At 43.5% G+C, this 25,106-nt stretch overlaps 4 protein-coding genes across 4 annotated transcripts; all 4 read left to right on the forward strand.

Annotated features, from left to right (window-relative positions):
- The first annotated feature begins 156 nt into the window (after positions 1 to 156).
- Positions 157 to 7,379, forward strand: LOC143663872 (protocadherin beta-6-like). Its single transcript, XM_077137221.1, has one exon. It carries the CDS (start codon positions 5,006 to 5,008, stop codon positions 7,376 to 7,378), a length of 2,373 nt encoding a protein of 790 aa, XP_076993336.1. The 5' UTR covers positions 157 to 5,005; the 3' UTR covers position 7,379.
- A 2,258-nt stretch (positions 7,380 to 9,637) lies between these two features.
- LOC143663873 (protocadherin beta-17-like) lies at positions 9,638 to 12,106 on the forward strand. Its single transcript, XM_077137222.1, is given in 2 exon segments — positions 9,638 to 11,180; positions 11,183 to 12,106. Coding segments are annotated over 2 exon segments (2,370 nt in total). The 5' UTR covers positions 9,638 to 9,649; the 3' UTR covers positions 12,022 to 12,106.
- Positions 12,107 to 13,635: 1,529 nt separating this feature from the next.
- LOC143663880 (protocadherin beta-13-like) lies at positions 13,636 to 17,399 on the forward strand. The gene has a single exon (XM_077137229.1). It carries the CDS (start codon positions 15,038 to 15,040, stop codon positions 17,357 to 17,359), a length of 2,322 nt encoding a protein of 773 aa, XP_076993344.1. The 5' UTR covers positions 13,636 to 15,037; the 3' UTR covers positions 17,360 to 17,399.
- A 4,810-nt stretch (positions 17,400 to 22,209) lies between these two features.
- On the forward strand, positions 22,210 to 24,962 carry LOC143663875 (protocadherin beta-16-like). The gene has a single exon (XM_077137224.1). It carries the CDS (start codon positions 22,214 to 22,216, stop codon positions 24,650 to 24,652), a length of 2,439 nt encoding a protein of 812 aa, XP_076993339.1. The 5' UTR covers positions 22,210 to 22,213; the 3' UTR covers positions 24,653 to 24,962.
- Positions 24,963 to 25,106: the final 144 nt, after the last annotated feature.

Consider the following 25,106-nt stretch of genomic DNA (forward strand, 5'->3'; position numbering starts at 1 on the left):
AACTAATTTAAAATATGAAATCATACAAAATGTGTTCTCTGATCACAATGGACTGGAATGAAAAATTAATAACAGATAACAGGAAAATCTCCAAACAGTTGGAAACTAAACAGCACACTCCTGAGTTATCCATCAGTTAGAGAAAAAGTCACCTAAAAATGCATTGAACTGAATTGAAAATAAAAATACAACATATGTAAATATGTGGACTACACTAAGGTAGTGATGAGAGGCAAATTTATAGCACTAAATGCATACATTAGAAAAGATTAAAATTCTCAAATCAATCATCCACGCTTCCATGTCAACAACCTAGAAAAATATGAGCAAAATAAACTCAAAGCAAGCAGAAGGAAAGAAGTAATAAAGATAATACTAGAAATCAATGAAATTCAAAAGAGAAAAACAATAGAGAAAAATCAATGAAACAAAGAACTGGTTCTTTGTAAAGATCAGTAAAATTGACAAACTTCTAGCAAGCCTTACAAAAAATTTCTTACCTGACCTTTGAGGTTTTAAATGTGGTTTAGCACCAAATCTTTATATTTTCAAACTTCTCCGCAGTATATCTCACATTAATTAATAGGCTTCTTTAAGTGGTTACTTATATGTCTCCTACATCTTGTCCTCAAATTATTACATTTTCTTTGCATGTAACTAACTTAAAGAAGAGTGTAGGAAGTTTGATTCATCTTTAAAGGTTAGCATTGGCTTTATCTTCAATCTTTAGTAGACTTGAGGAATTTTTAAAGTGATAATGGAATTTAAGGAAAACAAATCACTATAGTATAAAATGGGACTCAACCTGGTTAACTGTCCAATAATTATAAACTTAATAAAATTACATTTAATTTACTTTACAGTGTTTCATCAGTTAAAGTATTATTTCAACTCACTTGTAATCATCCACCTGAATTAATCTTATAAATATCCACTTTAGAATATATGAGCGTAGAGAGCATGGGATTTTTTTATCTGCATTTCCATATTTTATCCAGAGGAGACCAAAATTTTGTTACCCAGTTATTAAAATTAAGGTGGGAAATATGATTATGATGATTCCCAGTAAGTGACGGAAATGCTGTGTGTCTTGAAAGAGATGGGTTATACAAACATATCTATTGTTAAAATGGTACAGTTAAGATTGTTGCATTTTCACAGGACAGGTATATATACCAAAGAGATAGAATTGAGATTTCAGAAGTAAATCCTCACATATATGGCCAACTGATTTTGACAGTGATGCCAAGTCCATTCAATGGAGAAAGAATAGTCTCTCAACAAATGGTTCTGAGAAAATTAGATATCCATATACAAAGGAATAAAAGTGGACCCCTGCTTCATGCAATATACAAAAATTAACTCAAAATGGACCAAAGATGAACTAAAAGCAGAAAATTCCTAGAAGAAAGCATAGAAGAATATCTTCAGGATCTGTATTAGACAATGGATTTACATCAAAAGCATGAGCAACAAAAGAAAAAAATAGATAAATTGGACCTCATCAAAATTTAAAGCTTTTGCTCATCAAAGGACATTAACAAGAAAGTGAAAAAGACAATCTAAAGAATGGGAGCAATTGTTTGGAAACCACATATCTGATAAGGGTTTAATATTCAGAATATACAAAGAACTCATCACTCTACAACAAAAAGATGAAAAACTCAAATTAAAAAATGGGTAAAGGACATGGATAGACATTTCCCCAAAGAAGATACACAAATGGCCAATAAGAACATAAAAAGATGCTCAACATCATTAGTCATTAGGGAAATGATAATCAAACCCACAATGAGATAGCATCTCAAACCCACTACAGTGACTACTATTTTAAAAATGGAAAATAAGAAATGTTGGTGAGGCTGTGGAGAAATAGGAACCCTCTTGTATTCTAGGTGAGTATATAAAATGGTGCTGCCACCATGGAAAAAAGATTTCCTCAGAAACTTAAGTGTAGAATCACCACTTGGTCTGGCAATTCCATCTAGGTATATATCCCCAAAACTTAAAAGTAGGGACTTGAGCAGATATCCACACACCAATGTATATAGCAGCATTATTCACATTTTCAAAAATGTGGAAGCAACCCAAGTGTCCATCAATGGATGAATGAATAAACAAAATGTGGTACATAGATACAAAGAAATATGATTCTGCCATAAAAAGCAATGAAGTTCTGATACAATATACAACGTGGATGAACCCGGAAGGACATCATGTTGAGTGAAATAAGCCAGATACAAAGAATAAATATTTGTATGATCTCACTAATAGGAAATAAGTATAATATGCAAATCCATAGAGCCAGAAAATACATAACAGGGTACGAGGGACAGGAATGGTGAGAGGTGATGGGGAGTGGAGAGTTAAAGTTAAAGGGTACAGAGTTTCTCTTTGGGGTGATGGAAAAGTGTTGGTGATGCATGGTGGTGATGATATTATTATGTAAATATAATTAACACCACTGAATTGTATAATTGAAAGTGGTTAAATGGGAAATATATTTTACGTGTTTCAATATAATAACATTTTTAAATGGTGCATTTCAATTTATTTAAATATTACCTTAAGAAAAGAACTGTACAAAAGATATAGATAAAATAAGAATGGCAGAATGTTGTGAACTAGATGATACATATGTGATTTGTTATACTATTATGTTTATGGATATATTGGAAATTTTCCATAATAAAATGTTTTCAAATAAATTTTTAAATGATTTACTGTGAGAACATGTTTATGCAAGCAAAGCCAGTTCAACTCTACTCTAGGAACTAAAATCAAAGCAAAAGAAAGCAAAGAGATGCATTCTTTTGAAAGACTAATGTAATCTACTTTCCAAAAAAGGCAGTTTCTTGACATATGCAACTGATACCTTTTTTGGGGTACATTGGGATATTATTTTCATTATCAAAGCTACCAATGTTCTCAGGAACTGCAAACACATTAAGAAAAATCATTTCAATGATTTAAATTAAGTTTGATATAAACTTGCTGCTGTTAAACTTTGCTTTAAAACAGAGAAAACAAAGAAACAAAAAACCCAAACAAACAAAAAACAACAAAACACTACACACACACACACAAAAACAATCCACCAGGCTGTATTTAAGGATGTCTGATGGAGCAACAGGTAAAAGGAGTGACAAAAGGACTTTGCAGATGCCAGGTATGCCATTAATCTGGAAACAGAGCTCCAAATGCGACTGAAAAAAAGGAGACATTTAGGAACGAGCTGGAAAGAGGCTTGTTTCAGAGAAGAAATTAATCCCATCCAAGATGTTTATTATTACTGGTTTTACTTCAATGGTGCATTTTGGCTTTGGTGTCAGAGAAGCAGGCTACTCATACCATCAAGAAACAGTCTATTCTCTGTAACATTTATCAGTCGAACCCCAGAGGCTGGTCACACTGGTCTCCTTGCTCTTCTGAGAGAAGTGATTTTTAACTACAAAATGATCTCATCTGGTCAGAGTCGAGATTTTATTTTACTTCGTTATTTTGCCTGGATGTAAGGTATCTTGAAAAACAGCTTCATTTTAAAATTTTCTATCATTGCAGCTCTTGCCTGAAATGAATTTTGTTTGAGCTCAATTGATACGATCTCTCAATAAATATGAAATCAATCTGAATCAAATTATTTTTGGTGTATTCTGTGTTCTTTTATGTGCACTGTGACCCAGCTTTATTTCATACGTTTTTAGAATAGTTAGAGATACATTTTCCAATTTATATGAGCAGAAACTGGTGAGATAGGAATGAATTTATGCATGGTATCTCATCATTGAATTCTATAGAATCCACTCAAATGTAATTCACCTTAAAAATATCTTCTCATTCCATCTTATTTGGCATATATTTATAGAAATTAGTATTGTCCTTTTTGTGGGAGGATGGTATAGATCATTCTTAAATGTTTGTTTTCTGCATTGCATCTTATTCTTACAACAGGGTGACATATTTGTACTTTGATTGATTGATTAATAGGGGGGGGAATTTGACAAAAATACCAGATAAAAGCCCCTTAAAAATAGTGATCAACTCCACTTATACAAAACTGAGTGGAATTCTAAAATGATTATGACAAATAAATGCTTGACTGCTCCTGGTTTCTTTGTTGAATTATTTAACTTACTTATATACTTCTAACATAAGTGTTTTTTGGCCTTAATTTTTCTTCTAATAACCTAGTTCTCTTTAGTGTGCAGGCAAAACCATATAACAAAATAAGTCTGTTTTGTTGTTCATGCCATTTTATAAGTTCTATAAATTAGAGAAATGACTGCTTATTTTACCATCAGTATTGTTAACAAAATCTTCCAAGTTTTATATAGCTTGCTGATGTGCTTGTTGGGCCAATTAAATGGTGTATTTCTTGGACTCACAAATTACACTGTTCATCAGAAATAAATTGTACTATTGAGGAAGCAGAGTTGATTATAGAAAGTTTACATTACCCTAAGGAGTGATTCTTAAGTGTTAGTATGTATGATAATCCCTTTAGGGGAAAGATTGAAATGCAGATTCCTGTTAGCTTCGCTAGACAATTTGATTCAAGATCTGAAAAAGATCCCACCAATTGTTGTTACAAAACAACAAGCGGCCCAGATAATTCTTTATGCACGGGGTTTACGCATGATAGTTTGAAAAACATTGCCTCGACATAGAAGTCTTTGTAATGCACAGATTTCGGAAATGGTATTGACCTGAAAGCACTGCATGAAGTTGTTCATTTGAACGCGGGGTGGCGGCACAGGCTAAGAGAGTGAATAAAAGCGCCTCAGATTCGGCGGACTCCATTTCACCAAGAAGCCGAAGGGGGAGAAAAACAGAATACATTTACAGCTAGAGCTACGATACAAGTGCTCAAGGAAGGCAGTTGGAACCACACGAGTTATAAGAGCGAATGCAAAATTTTATAGCAAAGACATTTTGGTTCCAGGAGGGTCGACGGTGGATGTGTTAATTGGGAGCTGAAAAGGATTTTTTTCCGCTGGAAGCAGACATGACAATAGGGATGGCGCAAACAAAAATACAGCACAAGATAAGGCAAGTGACGAGTTTTATTATATTAATGCTTTTGTGGGAGACGGGTTCAGAATCGATTCGGTACTCAGTGCTGGAGGAGACAGGAAGCGGCACGTTTGTGGCCAATTTGACAAAGGACCTGGGACTCAGTGCGGGAGAGCTGGCCGCGCGCGGCGCCCGCGTCGTCTTCAAGGGGAACAGACAGCATTTGCAGCTTGACCCACGGACCCATGATTTGCTGCTAAATGAGAAACTGGATCGGGAAGAGCTGTGCGGCTCCACTGAGCCGTGTGTGCTGCCTTTCCAAGTGTTACTGGAAAATCCCTTGCAGTTTGTTCAGGCTGAGTTGCGGGTCCGAGATATAAATGACCACGCCCCGGAGTTCCCCGCCAGAGAAATGCTCCTGAAAATATCAGAAATTACTCCGCCAGGAAAGGCATTTCCTTTGAAAATGGCGCAGGATTTAGACGCAGGCAGCAACAGCCTTCACAGCTACGCAATCAGTTCCAACCCTCACTTCCATGTTCTCACTCGAAACCGCAGCGACGGCAGGAAGTTCCCGGAGCTGGTGCTGGACCGAGCGCTGGACCGCGAGGAGCAGCCCCAGCTCACGCTAACTCTCACGGCCAGGGATGGCGGGTCTCCGCCTCGCTCCGGGGCCGCAGAGATTCAGATCCTGGTCTTGGATATTAACGACAACGCTCCCGAGTTTGCTCAGGAGCTCTACAAGGCACAAGTCCCGGAGAACGACCCCCTCGGCTCCCTGGTTGTCACCGTCTCAGCAAGAGATTTAGATGCAGGGTCCTTTGGGGAGGTATCCTATGCCTTATTTCAGGTCGATGATGAGAACCAACCCTTCGAAATAAATCCAATCACAGGAGAAATTCGACTGAGAAAGACATTGGATTTTGAGGAATTTCAGTCTTATCACGTGGATATTGAGGCCACAGATGGCGGGGGATTATCAGGAAAATGCTCTTTAGTTGTTGAGATACTGGACGTGAATGACAACGCCCCTGAACTTACCTTGTCCTCATTCACCAGCCCCATCCCTGAAAACTTGCCAGAGATCATCGTAGCAGTTTTCAGTGTTTCAGATGCAGATTCCGGACATAACCAACAGGTTATTTGTTCTATAGATGACAATCTACCCTTCCTTCTAAGACCTTCCATCCAGAATTTCTACACCCTGGTAACAGAGCGCCCTCTGGACCGAGAGAGCAGAGCCGAGTACAACGTCACCATCACTGTCACCGACCTGGGGACCCCCAGGCTGAACACCGAGCACAGCATAACCGTGCGCGTCTCCGACGTCAACGACAACGCGCCCACCTTCACCCAGACCTCCTACACCCTGTACGTCCGCGAGAACAACAGCCCCGCCCTGCACATCGGCAGCGTCAGCGCCACCGACAGGGACTCTGGCCCCAACGCCCAAGTCACCTACTCGCTGCTGCCGCCCCAGGACGCGCGGCTGCCCCTGGCCTCCCTCGTCTCCGTCAGCGCCGACCACGGCCAGCTGTTCGCGCTCAGGGCCCTGGACCACGAGGCCCTGCAGGCCTTCGAGTTCCGCGTGCGCGCGGCCGACGCGGGCTCCCCGGCGCTGAGCAGCGAGGCGCTGGTGCGCGTGCTGGTGCTGGACGACAACGACAACGCGCCGTCGGTGCTCTACCCGCGCCACAACGGCTCGGCGCCCTGCACCGAGCTGGTGCCCAGGGCGGCCGAGGCGGGCTACCTGGTGACCAAGGTGGTGGCGGTGGACGGCGACTCGGGCCAGAACGCCTGGCTGTCCTACCAGCTGCTCAAGGCCACGGAGCCCGGGCTGTTCGGCGTGTGGGCGCACAACGGCGAGGTGCGCACCGCCAGGCTGCTGAGCGAGCGCGACGCGCCCAGGCACAGGCTCGTCGTGCTGGTCAGGGACAACGGCGAGCCGCCGCGCTCGGCCACCGCCACGCTGCACGTGCTGCTGGTGGACGGCTTCTCCCAGCCCTACCTGCCGCTCCCGGAGGCGGCCCCGGCCCGCGCCCAGGCCGACTCGCTCACCGTGTCCTTGGTGGTGGCGCTGGCCGCGGTCTCGTCGCTCTTCCTGCTCTCGGTGCTGCTGTTCGTGGCGCTGCGGCTGTGCGCGAGGCCCAGGGCGGCGTCGGGGCCCGAGGGCCACTTTCCCGGGCACTTGGTGGACGTGAGCGGCACCGGGACCCTGTCGCAGAGCTACCAGTACGAGGTGTGTCTCATGGGCGACTCTGGGACCAGCGAGTTCAAGTTCCTCAAGCCGATTATCCCCAACTTCCCTCCCCAGAGCATTCTGAGTGAAATAGAGGAAAACACCACCTTTCCGAATAGCTTCTGATTCAGTTAAGTATTGGATTATTCCACTAAACTTTCTCTATTAAGTTCGGAGGTTTCTTTTAACTTAAAGTTATTGATACATGTTAATGATGATCTATTTCTTGTTGATTTTACAAATTTTTGTTAGTTTAGATTTTTAAAATATCAGGTATTAGGATACAAAGTATTTCCCCATATTTTGCTTAGTAGTTTGATTATTCTCTCTCAATTACATCTGACAATCTGAATAAAAAGCAAAATTTTTGAATTTTTTTGTAAATAATCTACTCTTTTTACAACTATTATATTGCAGAGTCCTTGAGTAAGATTGTACATCAAAACATTTGTACCAGTTGTCATTATCACTGTGTAGGAGAAGTTTTAAAATTTATATGTTTGATATTTAATCTTCCAATGCACTACTCATTTTGGGCCAACTCCTACAATGTAAGGAAATAAAGATATAAACAACTAAACACTAAGATAATCACTCATATTTATATGCATTTCAGTATACCATGGTTGTACTATTTACATTCCAAAGTAAAATAAAAAAATTTTAAAGAATAAAGGAATGCTAATATTCCTTGTAGGTTCCTCCAAATGAGTGAAATTATTAAATATCACTACTTAGTTAAATCACTTTTTTGCTTCCCTCTAAATAGAAAACACCCTTTCACTTGCCCTAAACACTATTACAGAACATAAAATGCTTGAAAGCACATTTTTTTCTGCTTGCCATCAACTAACAAGTTGGACATTCAAGGATACAGTTTTGGAAAAGCCAAGTTACTTTTTTCAAACTCCTCCCACCTCTCAAGCTTCTATAGGTGATTCTTGCAAAGACCTAGGTATAGTATTAGTAACAGATTACTAGATAATGTCAGATTTCCCCTGTATAAGCATCGTTTGTCTTTATTAAACTATAAAACCATTTGTTTTCACATTGTAGCTCATATTTGGTCTTATTTATATCAGAGTTGACATTTTATGAAAAATTCTTCCTTTCAACTTCCTATCAGAGCCAAACAATTTATACTAAGGTGACATTTGAGTGAATATTTAATTTTTATACTTAACTACAATGGAACTGGGCCAAATTAAATTGTGTTTGGCTGCATTTTGTCCCAATAAGTGAATTGTCATGAATGATTACCAATCGGTTTAATAACTGTAGGGAAACACTTACAGTTTTGAATTCCCAGACATCTGCTTTCCCCTCCTTGGAATAGCATTTTTCTTTGGCAGAACTGCATCTTCCATTTTTCTCACTCCAACAACATAGCTTTAGTTGAAACAGTGATATTTCAAAGTTACCCCATCCATAGTCCCAGAAAACATAGCCCAGGATAGACCCCTGTTCAAAGCAGACTGGTCAGAACCCTTCCTCCAGGCAATACTTTTTTTTTCTTACTTCATTGACTTTATTTCTCTCTTCATGTTTGTAGATAACACCCTGCCTGACTTCTAAGCTTATACTGATTTCTAATAAAATAAATAGTCGTTTCCTCTCATGTTTACTGAGTACTGCACACAGTGAACCTATGTAAGGAAAAAAATTCTCAAAGATCATGCATCCCAGAGTCCTACAGAAATCACATTTTCATTGTCTTTCAGGAGTTACAAAATATTGTTGAAAGTAAAAAATGGATAAAAATTTCACAATTTCTTCTAACATAATAGAACAAATTATTGTTTTGCCCAAGAATGTAAGCTCCAGGAGAGCAGGAATTTTTGTGTTTTACTTACTGTTTTATGCCCTGAAAATAGAAGGATGTCTGCATAAACAAATACCAGTTAAATGAACAAATGGATTTGTTTTCATCAGTATTTTGAGTGCTGAACTTTGAAGATGACTGTATACATTACTTTTGTTCCCCCAATTATTGTTTGCTACTTGAACATGACTGTATAATAGATGGGGATGGGGGAGGCATATATAACACTATATGACCTAAAAGATGCGAAATGTGTTTTGGCTATTACAATATACTTTGAATTGGAAAAATATGTGAAGTTGTAAAGCAGAACGCTTGGTGGCGCTGCAGGCTAAAAGAATGAAAAACCGGCGTGGTTGACTCCTTGAGTCCAAGAAAGCTGAGCAGTTTCTGGCAGCTGATAGAAGGAAGGAACGTTTTACATTATTGGGAATAGAAGGCTTAAAAGTAATAACTATTTCCATGTCAGTTACTGCTGAAAAGAAATAATTCAAGATTCTTGAATGAAGACAGCTGAGTTGGTTGTAAAACAATTATTTTGTAGCTAAATACTGCATCTCTTCACCGGAGGAACTATGGTGACTCCGCTCCCCAACGCGCCGCAGAAAAGGCAAGTGACCGCCATTATTATCCTGTTACAATTGTGGGAGGCGGGCGGTGCGACCCTTAAATATTCCGTTCTAGAAGAGAGGGACAGCGGCTTTTATGTGGCCAACCTAGCAAAGGATTTGGGGCTGGATGTAGGGGAGCTGACCGAGCGAGGAGCTCGGATTCTTTCCAAAGGGAACAGGCAGTATTTGCAGCTTGCACAGAAGAGTGGGAATTTGCTCCTAAAAGAAAAATTGGACCGAGAGGAGTTGTGCGGTGACACAGATCCATGTGTACAGCATTTCCAGGTATTACTGGAAAACCCGGTTCAGTTCTTTCAAGGTGAGCTACAGCTCCAAGATATAAATGACCATGCCCCAGAATTCTTGGAAAATGAAATCCTCCTGAAAGTCTCAGAGAGCTGCCATCCTGGGACTGCGTTTCCTTTGAAAATAGCTCAAGATTTGGATGTAGGAAGCAACACAGTTCAGAACTACATAATTAGCACCAACTTCCATTTCCACCTTTTAACTCGCAATCACAGCGACGGCAGGAAATACCCTGAGCTGGTGCTGGACAAAGCGCTGGACCGCGAGCAGCAGCCTGAGCTGAGATTAACTCTCACAGCTCTGGATGGCGGGGCTCCGCCCAGGTCTGGGACTTCCCAGATTCTTGTCGTGGTCCTGGATATCAATGACAATGCCCCTGAATTCGCTCAGGAGCTCTATGAGGCGCAGGTCCCAGAGAACAGCCCTATAGGCTCCCTTGTCATCACTGTCTCTGCTAGAGATTTAGATTCTGGAACCTACGGGGAGCTCTCCTACTCATTTTTTCAATCTTCAAATCAAGTTACTCAGGCTTTTGAAATCAACGTAGTGACCGGAGAAATTCGATTAAAAAAAATGTTGGATTTTGAGGAAATTCAGTCTTACCGAATGGAAATTGAAGCCTCAGATGGCGGCGGTCTTTCAGGAAAATGCACCATTATCATAGAACTGCTGGATGTAAACGACAACACCCCCGAACTGACCATGTCATTACTCACCAGTGATATCCCAGAAAACTCCCTTGAGACTGTGGTCGCTATTTTCGAAATTTCAGATCCAGACTCTGGGAACAATGGAAAAATGATGTGCTCCGTTGAAGACCATCTCCCCTTCCTTCTGAGACCTACTGTAGACAATTTCTACACCCTGGTAACAGAAGGGGCGCTGGACCGAGAGAGCAGAGCCGAGTACAACGTCACCATCACCGTCACTGACCTGGGGACCCCCAGGCTGAAAACCGAGCACAGCATAACCGTGCGCGTCTCCGACGTCAACGACAACGCGCCCACCTTCACCCAGACCTCCTACACCCTGTACGTCCGCGAGAACAACAGCCCCGCCCTGCACATCGGCAGCGTCAGCGCCACCGACAGGGACTCGGGCCCCAACGCCCAAGTCACCTACTCGCTGCTGCCGCCCCAGGACGCGCGGCTGCCCCTGGCCTCCCTCGTCTCCGTCAGCGCCGACCACGGCAGCTGTTCGCGCTCAGGGCCCTGGACCACGAGGCCCTGCAGGCCTTCGAGTTCCGCGTGCGCGCGGCCGACGCGGGCTCCCCGGCGCTGAGCAGCGAGGCGCTGGTGCGCGTGCTGGTGCTGGACGACAACGACAACGCGCCGTCGGTGCTCTACCCGCGCCACAACGGCTCGGCGCCCTGCACCGAGCTGGTGCCCAGGGCGGCCGAGGCGGGCTACCTGGTGACCAAGGTGGTGGCGGTGGACGGCGACTCGGGCCAGAACGCCTGGCTGTCCTACCAGCTGCTCAAGGCCACGGAGCCCGGGCTGTTCGGCGTGTGGGCGCACAACGGCGAGGTGCGCACCGCCAGGCTGCTGAGCGAGCGCGACGCGCCCAGGCACAGGCTCGTCGTGCTGGTCAGGGACAACGGCGAGCCGCCGCGCTCGGCCACCGCCACGCTGCACGTGCTGCTGGTGGACGGCTTCTCCCAGCCCTACCTGCCGCTCCCGGAGGCGGCCCCGGCCCGCGCCCAGGCCGACTCGCTCACCGTGTCCTTGGTGGTGGCGCTGGCCGCGGTCTCGTCGCTCTTCCTGCTCTCGGTGCTGCTGTTCGTGGCGCTGCGGCTGTGCGCGAGGCCCAGGGCGGCGTCGGGGCCCGAGGGCCACTTTCCCGGGCACTTGGTGGATGTGAGCGGCACCGGGACCCTGTCGCAAACCTACCATTACGAGGTGTGTCTCATGGGCGACTCTGGGACCAGCGAGTTCAAGTTCCTGAAGCCGATTATCCCCAATTTGCCACCCCAGAGCATTGGGAGTGGAGGGGAGGAATATATTTCTTTTCGGAATAATTTGCGGTTTTAATAAGGAATAAAAAATTAAAATGTCTCTTATTGTAATCCTACTGAGAAATTCATCCCGATCTTCTCGTAGAGATCTTTCATATGATTTCATGAGTGTCAAATAATGACTTCTGCCCTAATAAGCCCTCCACAAGCCTTGGAATTTTCATACTGTATCTTAAACAATTATGCCTCATGTGAAGCCTATTACATAATAAATCTTAGTTTGAGATGTTACAAATGTCCATTGTCTTCAGTCTTTATGGCTACCTTCTGAGTTGATTAGAGTGCCATACTAGTACACCTACCCTAAATGTGAAAAGCACAGCTTGTAGAGTATCTGTTTTAAGATTTTTAAAGCAATTACTATGCATTATATTCTACTTTAATTATTCCCCAATAAACCTAAGAGGGTTGACACCTTATAAATCTTCAGTAAGTTCACCTAGGTCATCAAGGCCACCAATAATCAGTGGCAAAGCTGAGCATCCCCCTAGATTTGTCCAACTTGGGATCAGTGACCTTGCCACCATCCCTTACTGTTTTCTGTCATTAGCTAACACCTGAAAGTGTCTTTTAATATATTTAGAATAACAATGTATGCATTAGTCTATTGTATTTTTTTAGAAGCCAATAGTCTAGCATTTCTGGCTTATTCAACTATTGTTATGAAATCTCTTATCAAATTCCAAGTAAAAAACTAACAAAAGATCAAGCTATGCTTTCTTGTTAACTGAGTAAATGACCTTCATTACGCAGAAAAAAACAACAATGATCTTGAATAGTTTTATGAATTTTGATTTTTTTATTAGTTTGTGTTTTCTTCACATTTCAGTATTTTCTCTCCAGTACTTCTTACCTACCTTTGTAATACTTTCCTGCTTTAATTTGAAAGTTTATTTTTAAAAATATCCTACTCAGTACATTGCAGTGTTGTATCAGGAAAGCAAAAGAAAAGAAATAGTTTTAGATTTGTAAAATTAAGGAGAAATGTAAATATCATTAAGTTACCTAGAGATAATTGGGCATTAAAGAGAAGCTTTCTTTGTTATGATGATCTTTAACTACTTTTAACTTAAAAATATATCCAAATAATTTTGGCAAAGCTTATTCAGAAAATATGAATTAGTGCTTCTAAATTTAAAAATAGTAGTACTACTACTCTACATCACTACTGGGATAGAGTATAAGGACAAAAAACACCTCAAAGCAGCAAAATCTTAAATTGTTTTTATAGTCTCAGGATAAAATGATACTGTTTCTCCAACAAATCAATGGTATGGAAAAAAGCAAGAAGTTTACACATGAAAGAACATGGCAATCAAATGCAATTTTGAACCTTGTTTGGATCTTGAGTCACAAAACAACTTTGAAATACTGAAGAAATCTGAATATAGTTGAGTATTAAATAATATTAAGATATTAATCATTCATTTTCTTAGATGTGATAATGGAGTTAAGTTGTTTATTAAGTCATTAACAGAGATGAATAATGAAGTATTTATGGGTGAAAATTTAGGTTGCTGGGATGTGAAAATGTTAGAGGGACAGAATAATAATAGTGAAATATTGATAATCATTGAAGCTAGTTATGAGTCGTGGGGCTTCATCATATTATTCTTTCTTTGTGGGATTTGAAATTTTTAAAATAAAGGATATTTCAAAAGTCGATGCTGTAAGAAGGGGAGGTTACAAAATAGACATCCTTCTGAGATACAGAATCAACACTGCTAGCATTAGATATACCTTTATTTAGATAAACTTTCCAGTCTTTTTTTGTTCAGCCCTTCATCATTTGGTATGTTCACTCCTATTTGAGATCACTCTGCTCATGTATTCTGTTATCATGTGAATTTTGGGATGTCTTTCTGCTCATGGCAATGGATTCAGGTAGATTCAGCGACCTTGTGGCATCAGACAACATGGCTGGTTTGTTTCTTGGAACTTATCTAATGGTACACCAAAGGGAAAAATAAAGGCTTTATCAAGAATTGGTTTTCCTATGTTGACACTACTAATGTCATAGCTATTCACAGGTTTCTTTCCTTGTACTATTTGCAAGAAAATGGAAGTAACAAAGATGCCCTGTACATAAACCAATACAATCCATTGTGGAATTGGATTTTCTGGCCAAAGGAACTGGTAGGCCCAGCTGTGAATGTTCATGCTTAGATTCTATCCCAATTATGTGAAGGTTAAATATAGCCATACTTTTAAATTTAGAGATAAGGATTAGAAGTGCCCTACTCTAAAATAAAGGTGTTATTGATTCTTTAGAGAACCAAGTTTTAATTCTGAAAAATTTCTTATCTTTATTAAGATGACGTATATAATTTATTAAAGAAGTTAACCTTTCTCTGCCTCAGTTGCCTCATTTGTAAGGTAGAGCATCACAACAGCCCTATGTGGTATATACTATTATTACAGATGAGGAAACCGAGGTAGATAGAGGTTAAACAGTTTTTCCAAAGTCTACAGCTACTAAGTATCCCCTGGGTTCATGGTAATAAAAATATATAATTCTGAAAGTTTACTGGTACTCCAATTACATATATTCTTTCTTCCCAGCCAGGCTACTTTCCTTATGCCCCAAATTCAATTAGCATTATTGGAAGACTCTTTACTAGTATCATTTCTCTTGTGTAGCCTTCAGACTACACAAGGGTCCGACGTTATTAGAGATAGTATTGCAACCTTACATAGCCAGTGGTACAAACGAGCAGTCAGGAATACCATTTGAAAACAGCATTTTCAGCCAAGAAAATTTAAGATCCTATGAGGACGCGCGGTGGCGCTACAGGATAAGGAGGTACAAACCCGACCCGCAGCTGCGGCTCAATTAACAGGCTAAACTTAGCAGCAGAGCCTGGAAGCCGCTGGAAGGATTGGACGCCACAAAAGAGGGCTGGATCCTCTGAACAAAGGCCACTCACCTAAATATTTTTGAGGTATCCTGTAGAATAACTGCAGTCTCAGATACTGGGTGTTTTACTGTTCAGCGGAACCATTCTCGCTGGAGGAGGCGCTAAGCAAGAACAATGGAGGCCAGCGGGAAGCTCACGTGCAGACAAAGGCAAGTCCTTTTCTTATTTCTTCTGGGCTTATCTCTGGCTGGCGCTGAACCCGGGCGCTATTCAGTGGTGGAGGAAACTGAGGGCAGCTCCTTTATTACCAATTTAGCAAAGGACCTGAATCTGGGGCAGAGGGAGCTCACTAGGAGGGGGGCTAAGGTAGTTTCCAAAGGGAACAAACTGCGTCTGCAGCTCGATCGGGAGACCGGGGATTTGTTGCTACGGGAAAAACTGGACCGGGAGGAACTGTGCGGTCACGTAGAGCCCTGTGTGCTACGTTTCCAAGTGTTGCTAGAAAATCCCTTAGAGTTTTTTCAAGCTGAGCTGCAAATAATAGACATAAATGACCACGCACCGGTGTTCGTGGACGGAGAGATGTTACTAAAAATATCAGAGAGCACTCCTCCTGGGACCACATTTCCTCTGAAGAATGCTCAAGACATGGACGTAGGCCGAAATAATATTGAGAATTATTTCATCAGTCCCAACTCTTATTTTCGGGTCCTCACCCGCAATCGCAGCGACGGCAGAAAATATCCTGAGCTGATGCTGGACAAATCGCTAGACCGGGAGGAGGAACCTGAGCTCAGGTTAACCCTCACCGCGCAGGACGGCGGCTCTCCGCCCCGGTCGGGCACCGCCCACGTCCACGTCGAAGTCGCGGACACCAATGACAACGCCCCTGAATTTGAGCAGTCTCTCTATAGGGTGCAGGTCGCAGAGGACATGCCCTTAGGCTTCTTGATTGTCACGGTCTCTGCCACGGATATAGATATAGGAGTCAATGGAGAGATTTCCTATTCACTTTTTCAGGCTTCAGAGGAGATCAGTGACACCTTCCAGGTAAATCCCGTGACAGGAGAAATTCGACTGAAAAAAAAGCTTGATTTTGAAACATTTCAGTCTTACGAAGTCAATGTCGAGGCCAGAGATGCTGGAAGCTTCACGGGAAAATGCACTGTTCTGGCTCAAGTCATAGATGTAAACGACAATGCCCCAGAAATCACCATGTCGGCATTTACCAGTCCCGTCCCTGAGAACTCTCCGGAGACTGTGGTTGCAGTTTTCAGTGTTTCAGATCTTGATTCTGAAGAAAACGGGAAGATAAGTTGTTTCATTCAGGACGATCTACCCTTTCTCCTGAAACCTTCTGTCGAAAACTTTTACACCCTGATAACAGAGCGTCCTCTGGACCGAGAGAGCAGGGCCGTGTACAACGTCACCATCACTGTCACCGACCTGGGGACCCCCAGGCTGAAAACCCAGCACAGCATAACCGTGCGCGTCTCCGACGTCAACGACAACGCGCCCACCTTCACCCAGACCTCCTACACCCTGTACGTCCGCGAGAACAACAGCCCGGCCCTGCACATCGGCAGCGTCAGCGCCACCGACAGGGACTCGGGCCCCAACGCCCAAGTCACCTACTCGCTGCTGCCGCCCCAGGACGCGCGGCTGCCCCTGGCCTCCCTCGTCTCCGTCAGCGCCGACCACGGGCAGCTGTTCGCGCTCAGGGCCCTGGACCACGAGGCCCTGCAGGCCTTCGAGTTCCGCGTGCGCGCGGCCGACGCGGGCTCCCCGGCGCTGAGCAGCGAGGCGCTGGTGCGCGTGCTGGTGCTGGACGACAACGACAACGCGCCGTCGGTGCTCTACCCGCGCCACAACGGCTCGGCGCCCTGCACCGAGCTGGTGCCCAGGGCGGCCGAGGCGGGCTACCTGGTGACCAAGGTGGTGGCGGTGGACGGCGACTCGGGCCAGAACGCCTGGCTGTCCTACCAGCTGCTCAAGGCCACGGAGCCCGGGCTGTTCGGCGTGTGGGCGCACAACGGCGAGGTGCGCACCGCCAGGCTGCTGAGCGAGCGCGACGCGCCCAGGCACAGGCTCGTCGTGCTGGTCAGGGACAACGGCGAGCCGCCGCGCTCGGCCACCGCCACGCTGCACGTGCTGCTGGTGGACGGCTTCTCCCAGCCCTACCTGCCGCTCCCGGAGGCGGCCCCGGCCCGCGCCCAGGCCGACTCGCTCACCGTGTCCTTGGTGGTGGCGCTGGCCGCGGTCTCGTCGCTCTTCCTGCTCTCGGTGCTGCTGTTCGTGGCGCTGCGGCTGTGCGCGAGGCCCAGGGCGGCGTCGGGGCCCGAGGGCCACTTTCCCGGGCACTTGGTGGACGTGAGCGGCACCGGGACCCTGTCTCAGAGCTACCAGTACGAGGTGTGTCTGACGGGAGACTCAGCTGCCAGGGAATTCACGTTTCAAAAGCCAGTTTTACCCAACTTTGCTCTGGGCCAGAAATAGAAAATCCTAACTTTATGAGTGTCTTTGTTTTCAGTATCCCATGAGCACAATTGGTTTTCATACTCCATATTTTTAAATTTTTATGGTGAATTCAGGGTGTTGTATTTCTGTAAACCTATTATAGACTTCAAATTCCTCCAAACTGGCTTGCAAATTTCTTATGTTATTCCTAGGTTTTAAAGATGGTATCTTAGCTTTTCTTCAAGTGTATAAAAAGAATGGCTCTAAATCTAGTCTCAGAACAGAGATGAAGTCAAATTTTCCACAAACTCTTGTTTTGGAATAGCTTAGAAATATGTTAGGGGAAAACAGTGGAACATTTATTCTGTATCATCAGTTTTTGTTCCATTTTCTCCTTACTTAGCAAACCATTGGGTACCAAACACACATAAAGCAGTAATACACTCACATTTACCCTGCAGCATGCCTAGTCGCGTAGCAGAAAGAAGTTGTGCAGGTAGAATGTCTCATCCTTGCTTTAGGCTGCACTGAAGGCACTAAACTTTTCTAAAATTTTCTCTTAAAATATTATGCTAATTGTGTCCTTTCGTTATTAAATAAGTTTCAGTTGCTATCTATTTCATTTCATTAGTATTAAAAAGGGGGGGAATCTACATCATGTTTATGTAGTAGTATGGTAATAAATGAGATTTTCTCAGTTTTAAGAAACATTAATCATAATTTGTCTGTGACAGAAACTCTAGTAGCCACCCAAAATCCATTCATCTCTTCCTCTTTGGTAAAAGATCTCAAATTGTTTTCAGGGCATTAGTGTGTTTAGTCAAAAGAATACATCTTTCTAGTCTCCTTGACACGTAGAACTGGTTATGGTCAATGAGATGTATGTACAAATGTCATAGAGGTCTAAGAAGGCTGTTTGAAAGGCGACCATCTAGGAAGTAGGCTCCTTTTCTTGAGCTTCTTCCTGCTGCCTGAAATGTTGATGTGATGGCTAGTGCACAAATAGCTACTGCACAATTGCAAAGCAACCTTATAATTGAAATAATGGACTAAGACAGTGTAGAATAAACATAAAAGGAGCTAGGGTCCCTGATAATCATGGAATCATCCCTGGATTGCCTACATCTGAGTTTCTTTAACTTGAGAAATAAGGAAACAACTATTCATTTAGGCCACCATCATTTTGGTTTTTGTGTTCCTTTATTTAGTGGAAACTAATCATAATTTTTAAAAGCAAGACTTTTTAGTAAGATATTTTGTAGATACATAAAAACATACAGACATACAGCAAAATGAACAGATATAACTGCCCAGCTTGATCTAACTGATCTTTTTGAAGCCCTTATTTCTTGACTTCTAACTCAGTTAAAAGTAATCTACCGAGTGCTTTATAGGCATTATCTTTCTTTTAATAATGAAGACAATTTATTGCATATGTGGAAAATAACAAAATCAGATCCCTGCCTCACACCCTACATAAAAGAAATCCATTCAGGGGGAAAAAAAACTTGTGAAAGGCAAAATTTTATAAATTTTAGAAGATAATAGAAGAAGATATCTTTACGACCTCAGAGTAGGGAAGAAATTCTTGGACAAGGCATGTAAGTACAAACCATAAAGGATAATACTGACAAACTTTCCTACATCAAAATTAGGATAGCACACAGAGAGTGGATATTATGAGACAGTAAGAAGCAGTGAACTAAATGCATGATATAACCACATGTATGCTTCTCAAAACAAAGTGTGGTGTGGGAAAATGTGAAACTGAACAAAAATGATAGCATATTTCCATTTATGCAAATTTAAAACATATCTACACAAAACACTACATATTTTACAAGTATGCAAACAAATATAAGTACCTGTTTTAGTTCAGCTGCCAGAATGCAATATACCAGAAATGGAATGACTTTTAAAAGGGGAATTCATTAAGTTGCAAGTTTACAATTCTAAGGCTGTGAAAATGTCCAGATTAAGACAGCAACAAGAGGTTACCTTCACTCAAGAAAGGCTGATACCACCTGTCAGCTGGGAGGTCACGTGGCTGGTGTCTACTGGGATCTTTGGCTTCTAGACACCTCTCTCAGCTGAGAGGGTGCATGGCGATGTCTGCAAGCTTTGTCTGTTGGCTTCTCTTCTCATTTCATAAGGATTCCTAGGTGGGGGTGGGGTTCCTTCTGCATCTCCAAAGGTCTCTGACTGTGAGGGCTCTAAAGTTTTTCCAAAATGGTTCCCTATTTTTTTCTTTCTTTTTAAAAAATATTTGTATTGAGAAATATCCACACACATACAGTCCAACCATGTTATATAATCAATGGCTCATGATACCATCACATAGTTGTGTAATCTTCTCCATGATCATTTTTTAGAACATTTGCGTCAAGTTCTGTGTGGGGTCTCAGACATTCCACCTGGCCCAGACTGGTGCACGCTATGTGTCTGATCACTAATATTCTCCCAACAGTTGTTCTGTATCATACCTGGCCATTTACTCTGGAGGATGGCCTAAATTCCACACCTCACTATGCCGCTCTCTTGCCCCACCTCTCCTGCATTATCTTTTTAATCTTTTGCAAAACCATAAGGAGGTTAGCACTATTATCCCCTTTTTATCTACAAGGAAGCTGAAGCATAGAAAAGTAACATGCTCACAATTCTGATAAATGAGTAAAATTTGAAATCAAATATAAATTTGAGCCTAATGCCCTAGTTCTTAACCAATAGGTTCTTAAACAAGCGACAGGCATTAACTGGTAGCATTGTCTTCCTAAGTGAGGAAGAGAAATCCATCTATAATTCCTATTTCATGAACTGAACTGTCATGTAGAAAGGTAACTTCTAGTTTATAGTTTGTATGTTTCTATACCTATGACCATGCTGCTCTGGACCAAAACAAAAGCAAAAGCAAAGTTCCTATAGAAGAACTGACCTAAGTAAACTGGATCAGCAGCACAATAATCCCCATGGTGAGGCAATCAGTCTGATTATCTTCCTGTACCTTCTCAATGACGTATTCATTATTGAAGAAATGAATGTGCTTTACCCTATGTTTGTTTTCCTTGAACTTTTTAGTACTCTTTCCTCAGTCTTTTTCTGTTAACCCTAATAATACATGTTTTTATTCTTTGGAAGGTAAAATTTGCTCTATCATATATATTTTTATAAGCCCTTTATTCGAATTAAATATACTATATTCCTTGTTAGCAAGGAATAGCATTGTTTGAAAGTAGTTGCTATTCTAGTATTAATCCCAAATGAACTGACTGATTGCAGAAAAGTAAGGTAATGTGGAGGAATTTTTATCACTAAATAACTTAGAGATTCTGGAAATTTAGTAGGAATAAACTGATGGGCTCCAGTTATTTCCCATTAAAATGAACCATCTACTTTTGGAAATGCCTCTTAAAAATCATGCTGAAAGAATGTATGTGTGGGTCATAAATGGCTTTATTCTGAGAAGATGAATTACACATTCTCCACTATTTGTTTTGATAATACTATTCTTGTAGAAGTGATGAATTAAAGTTGACTCAGCTGCTGAGTGCATGAGAATCCATGCTTGGGCTGTATTAGTTTTCTATTGCAACTGCACTAAAGTGCCATTCGTGTACTGGCTTAAAACAATGCAAATTTATTATCTCACAATTCTGTAGGTCTGAAGTTCAATATGGGTCTTACAAGACTAAAATCAGGGTGTTGGCAGGGATGCATTCCTTTCTGGTAATTCTGAGAGAGAATCCATTTCTTTGTCTTTTCTAGCTTCTGGAAGCCACCCACATTACTTGGTTTGTGGCCTCCTTCCTCCATTTTCCAAGCCAGCAGCATTGCATCTCTCTGAGCATTCTTATGTAGTCAAACAAGAAAGGTGCTCCACTTTTTGGACCCATGTAACTAGACTGGCCCATCCAGATAACCGAGAATCATCTTCCCTTCTCAAGGTCTTTAACTTAATCACACCTACAAAGTCCCTTTTGCCATGCAAGGTAACATAGGTACAAAGTTCTGGAGATTAGGGCATGTACCTCTCTGGGGGGAGGAGCTGCATTCCTGTGGCTACTAGGAGCTAGCTGCTGGGAAGAGAATTATCCAGTCTAGTAGTACCACCTGTGGCCAAATGAGGGCACCTGAAGATTTTTCTGGCAGGAACTTAGGCCTCATTGATTTGATATTTTTACTTTAGACAAGGTAATGACAGACTTCTAAAAATTATTCAAATGATGGGTATGGAATACCCAAACAAAAGAATCTCAAAACATGGCAGGCCCAACCTGGAGATCTATTTGGTAAATAACTTTTCAATAATTTGAAGGTTGTGAAAATTGATAGTTCTCATGTTTAAGTGTTGGGAGGAAGAGGGAGTAATCTACACTTTGATAAAGCACTTGGTTAAATATTCCTTCTAGAACTGCCACTGATTGCAATTTTACAGCATCCACTCATTTGTATTTCAAAAAATGTACCATGAAAAAGATGTAATTGTGAAATGGTTCCCCTGTAACTTCAGAAAACTTTTGCTTCTATGTGCATATTGTTCTTAGCTTAAATGTTGAATAAATTATTTAATTGTTAATGCCTCCACAACGTTAAGCAGTCAGTAATATAACAGACAGTTTGTTCTTGTATTACTCCCAGTGCAATGACACAGAACTCTATCTGAACCCTTGAAAATAGAACTCAGTGTTTTATATTACAGAACATAGTTTGCGCAGCTTATTCGATACATTTAGAAGTTTTGCCTTCAATATTAAACCAAAAAATGTAAGAGTCAGAACACATGGTGGCGCTGCAGATCAAGATGAAGGAAAACAGAATTGCCTACGCAACTTCAGTACCCAGCTACAGCACCGCCCAAAAGGAAAAGAAAAGCCTCCTCAGCCAGAGAAAAAGCGCATGTTAGATCTCTTTAAAAATCTGCCAAATGTCATAGTTCTGACACTCCAGACTTTAGGACCGTGCTACCAGGATCTTGGCCATACATGCAGCGCCTATGAACCACATTTTCAGGAAGGAGTAATGGAAACTGGAAGGATGCGCAATCGGAGACAAAGGCAAGTCCTACTTTTCTTTGTTTTACTGAGCATGTCTCTGTCGGGTGCCGAGTTGGGGCCCTATTCGGTGGTGGAAGAAATGGAGCGAGGCTCCTTTGTGGCAAATCTAGGAAAAGACCTGGGGTTGGGACTGACAGAGCTGTCCGACCGCGGGGCTCGGATCATTTCTCAAGGGAGCAAAGAGCACTTGCAGCTCAAGGTTCAGACTGGGGATTTGCTCATAAATGAGAAATTAGATCGAGAGGAGCTCTGTGGTCCTACTGACCCCTGTATATTACATTTCCAAGTGTTAATGGAAAAACCCTTAGAGATATTTCAGGCTGAACTGACGGTAAGAGATATAAATGACCATTCTCCGGTGTTCACGGAAAGAGAAGTGATTCTAAAAATATCGGAAAACAGTCCTCTAGGAAATGCATTCCCTTTGGAGAATGCTCTGGACTTGGACATAGGAAGCAATAATGTTCAGAATTATAAAATTAGTCCCAACTTGTATTTCCGGGTTCTAACCCGCACACTCAGGGACGGCAGGAAATACCCTGAGCTGGTACTCGGTAAAGAGCTGGACCGGGAGCAGGAGCCCGAACTCAGATTAACCCTCACAGCGCTGGATGGCGGCTCTCCGCCCAGGTCTGGGACAGCCCAGGTCCGCATCGAAGTGGTGGACACTAACGACAATGCCCCTGAGTTTGAGCAGCTGCTTTACAAGGTACAAATTCCCGAGAACAGCCCGATAGATTCCCTGCTTGTCACTGTCTCTGCCAGTGATTTAGATGTTGGAGCCAATGGAAAAATATCATACACACTCTTTCAACCTTCTGAAGAGATTAGCAAAACGTTGGAGGTAAATCCTACCACGGGAGAAGTCAGACTGAAAAAACAAGTAGATTTTGAAAGAATTTTATCTTATGAAGTGGACATCAAGGCCACGGATGGAGGAGGTCTTTCAGGGAAATGCACTCTCCTGGTGCAGGTGGTGGATGTGAATGATAATCCGCCAGAAGTGACCATGTCTGCACTCACCAGCCCCATCCCAGAGAACTCGCCTGAGATCGTAGTTGCTGTGTTTAGTGTGTCGGATCCTGACTCTGGGGACAATGGAAAAACGGCTATCTCCATCCAGGATGACCTTCCCTTTCTTCTGAAGCCTTCAGTCAAGAACTTTTACATCTTGGTAACGGAGACAGCACTAGACAGAGAATTGAGAGCCGAGTACAACGTCACCATCACCGTCACCGACCTGGGGACCCCCAGGCTGAAAACCCAGCACAGCATAACCGTGCGCGTCTCCGACGTCAACGACAACGCGCCCACCTTCACCCAGACCTCCTACACCCTGTACGTCCCCGAGAACAACAGCCCCGCCCTGCACATCGGCAGCGTCAGCGCCACCGACAGGGACTCGGGCCCCAACGCCCAAGTCACCTACTCGCTGCTGCCGCCCCAGGACGCGCGGCTGCCCCTGGCCTCCCTCGTCTCCGTCAGCGCCGACCACGGGCAGCTGTTCGCGCTCAGGGCCCTGGACCACGAGGCCCTGCAGGCCTTCGAGTTCCGCGTGCGCGCGGCCGACGCGGGCTCCCCGGCGCTGAGCAGCGAGGCGCTGGTGCGCGTGCTGGTGCTGGACGACAACGACAACGCGCCGTCGGTGCTCTACCCGCGCCACAACGGCTCGGCGCCCTGCACCGAGCTGGTGCCCAGGGCGGCCGAGGCGGGCTACCTGGTGACCAAGGTGGTGGCGGTGGACGGCGACTCGGGCCAGAACGCCTGGCTGTCCTACCAGCTGCTCAAGGCCACGGAGCCCGGGCTGTTCGGCGTGTGGGCGCACAACGGCGAGGTGCGCACCGCCAGGCTGCTGAGCGAGCGCGACGCGCCCAGGCACAGGCTCGTCGTGCTGGTCAGGGACAACGGCGAGCCGCCGCGCTCGGCCACCGCCACGCTGCACGTGCTGCTGGTGGACGGCTTCTCCCAGCCCTACCTGCCGCTCCCGGAGGCGGCCCCGGCCCGCGCCCAGGCCGACTCGCTCACCGTGTCCTTGGTGGTGGCGCTGGCCGCGGTCTCGTCGCTCTTCCTGCTCTCGGTGCTGCTGTTCGTGGCGCTGCGGCTGTGCGCGAGGCCCAGGGCGGCGTCGGGGCCCGAGGGCCACTTTCCCGGGCACTTGGTGGACGTGAGCGGCACCGGGACCCTGTCGCAGAGCTACCAGTACGAGGTGTGTCTCATGGGAGACTCTGGGACCAGCGAGTTCAAGTTCTTTAGGCCAAGTGTCCCCAACTTTCCTCCTTAGGTCCCTGGGAGGAAAGTTGTTGAAAACTCCACCCTCCGAAATAGTTTTACGTTTAAATGATAGGAACTACCTGACAAAAACATTTCTTTTCCTAGGATATTCTTGTTGATTAAGTGAATTGTTTATGCCCACTACAGCCAATAAAGTGTGATTTGATTGTCTCTATTTGATTCATCCATAATTCCCAATTTTATACTTACCTTCACAAGTTTCTTTTTCTTCATATTTCAACCAAGAGGGTTTTTCTCCAGTAGAATCCCAATAAGTGAAATAGGCTTTATTTTCAAAGTTGATATAATTTTAAGTATTTTCTTCCACTGTATAAAATCTTTATGTATCTATTTATTTACATTATTGTTTGTTCTCCCTTCCTAGAACTTCAACTCTTAAAGCTGTTCTGCTGGTACTTAGTTATTACTTGATATTTCTTCTATTTTGCTTTCAAAATTATTAT

The sequence above is a fragment of the Tamandua tetradactyla genome, chromosome 20, assembly GCF_023851605.1.
Source record: "Tamandua tetradactyla isolate mTamTet1 chromosome 20, mTamTet1.pri, whole genome shotgun sequence".
Taxonomy (NCBI): domain Eukaryota; kingdom Metazoa; phylum Chordata; class Mammalia; order Pilosa; family Myrmecophagidae; genus Tamandua; species Tamandua tetradactyla.

What these genes read in the sequence shown, in the direction of transcription:
- LOC143663872 (XM_077137221.1), top strand. Translation starts at nt 5,006, where the DNA reads ATGACAATAGGGATGGCGCAAACAAAAATACAGCACAAGATAAGGCAA.
- LOC143663875 (XM_077137224.1), top strand. Translation starts at nt 22,214, where the DNA reads ATGTTAGATCTCTTTAAAAATCTGCCAAATGTCATAGTTCTGACACTC.
- LOC143663880 (XM_077137229.1), top strand. Translation starts at nt 15,038, where the DNA reads ATGGAGGCCAGCGGGAAGCTCACGTGCAGACAAAGGCAAGTCCTTTTC.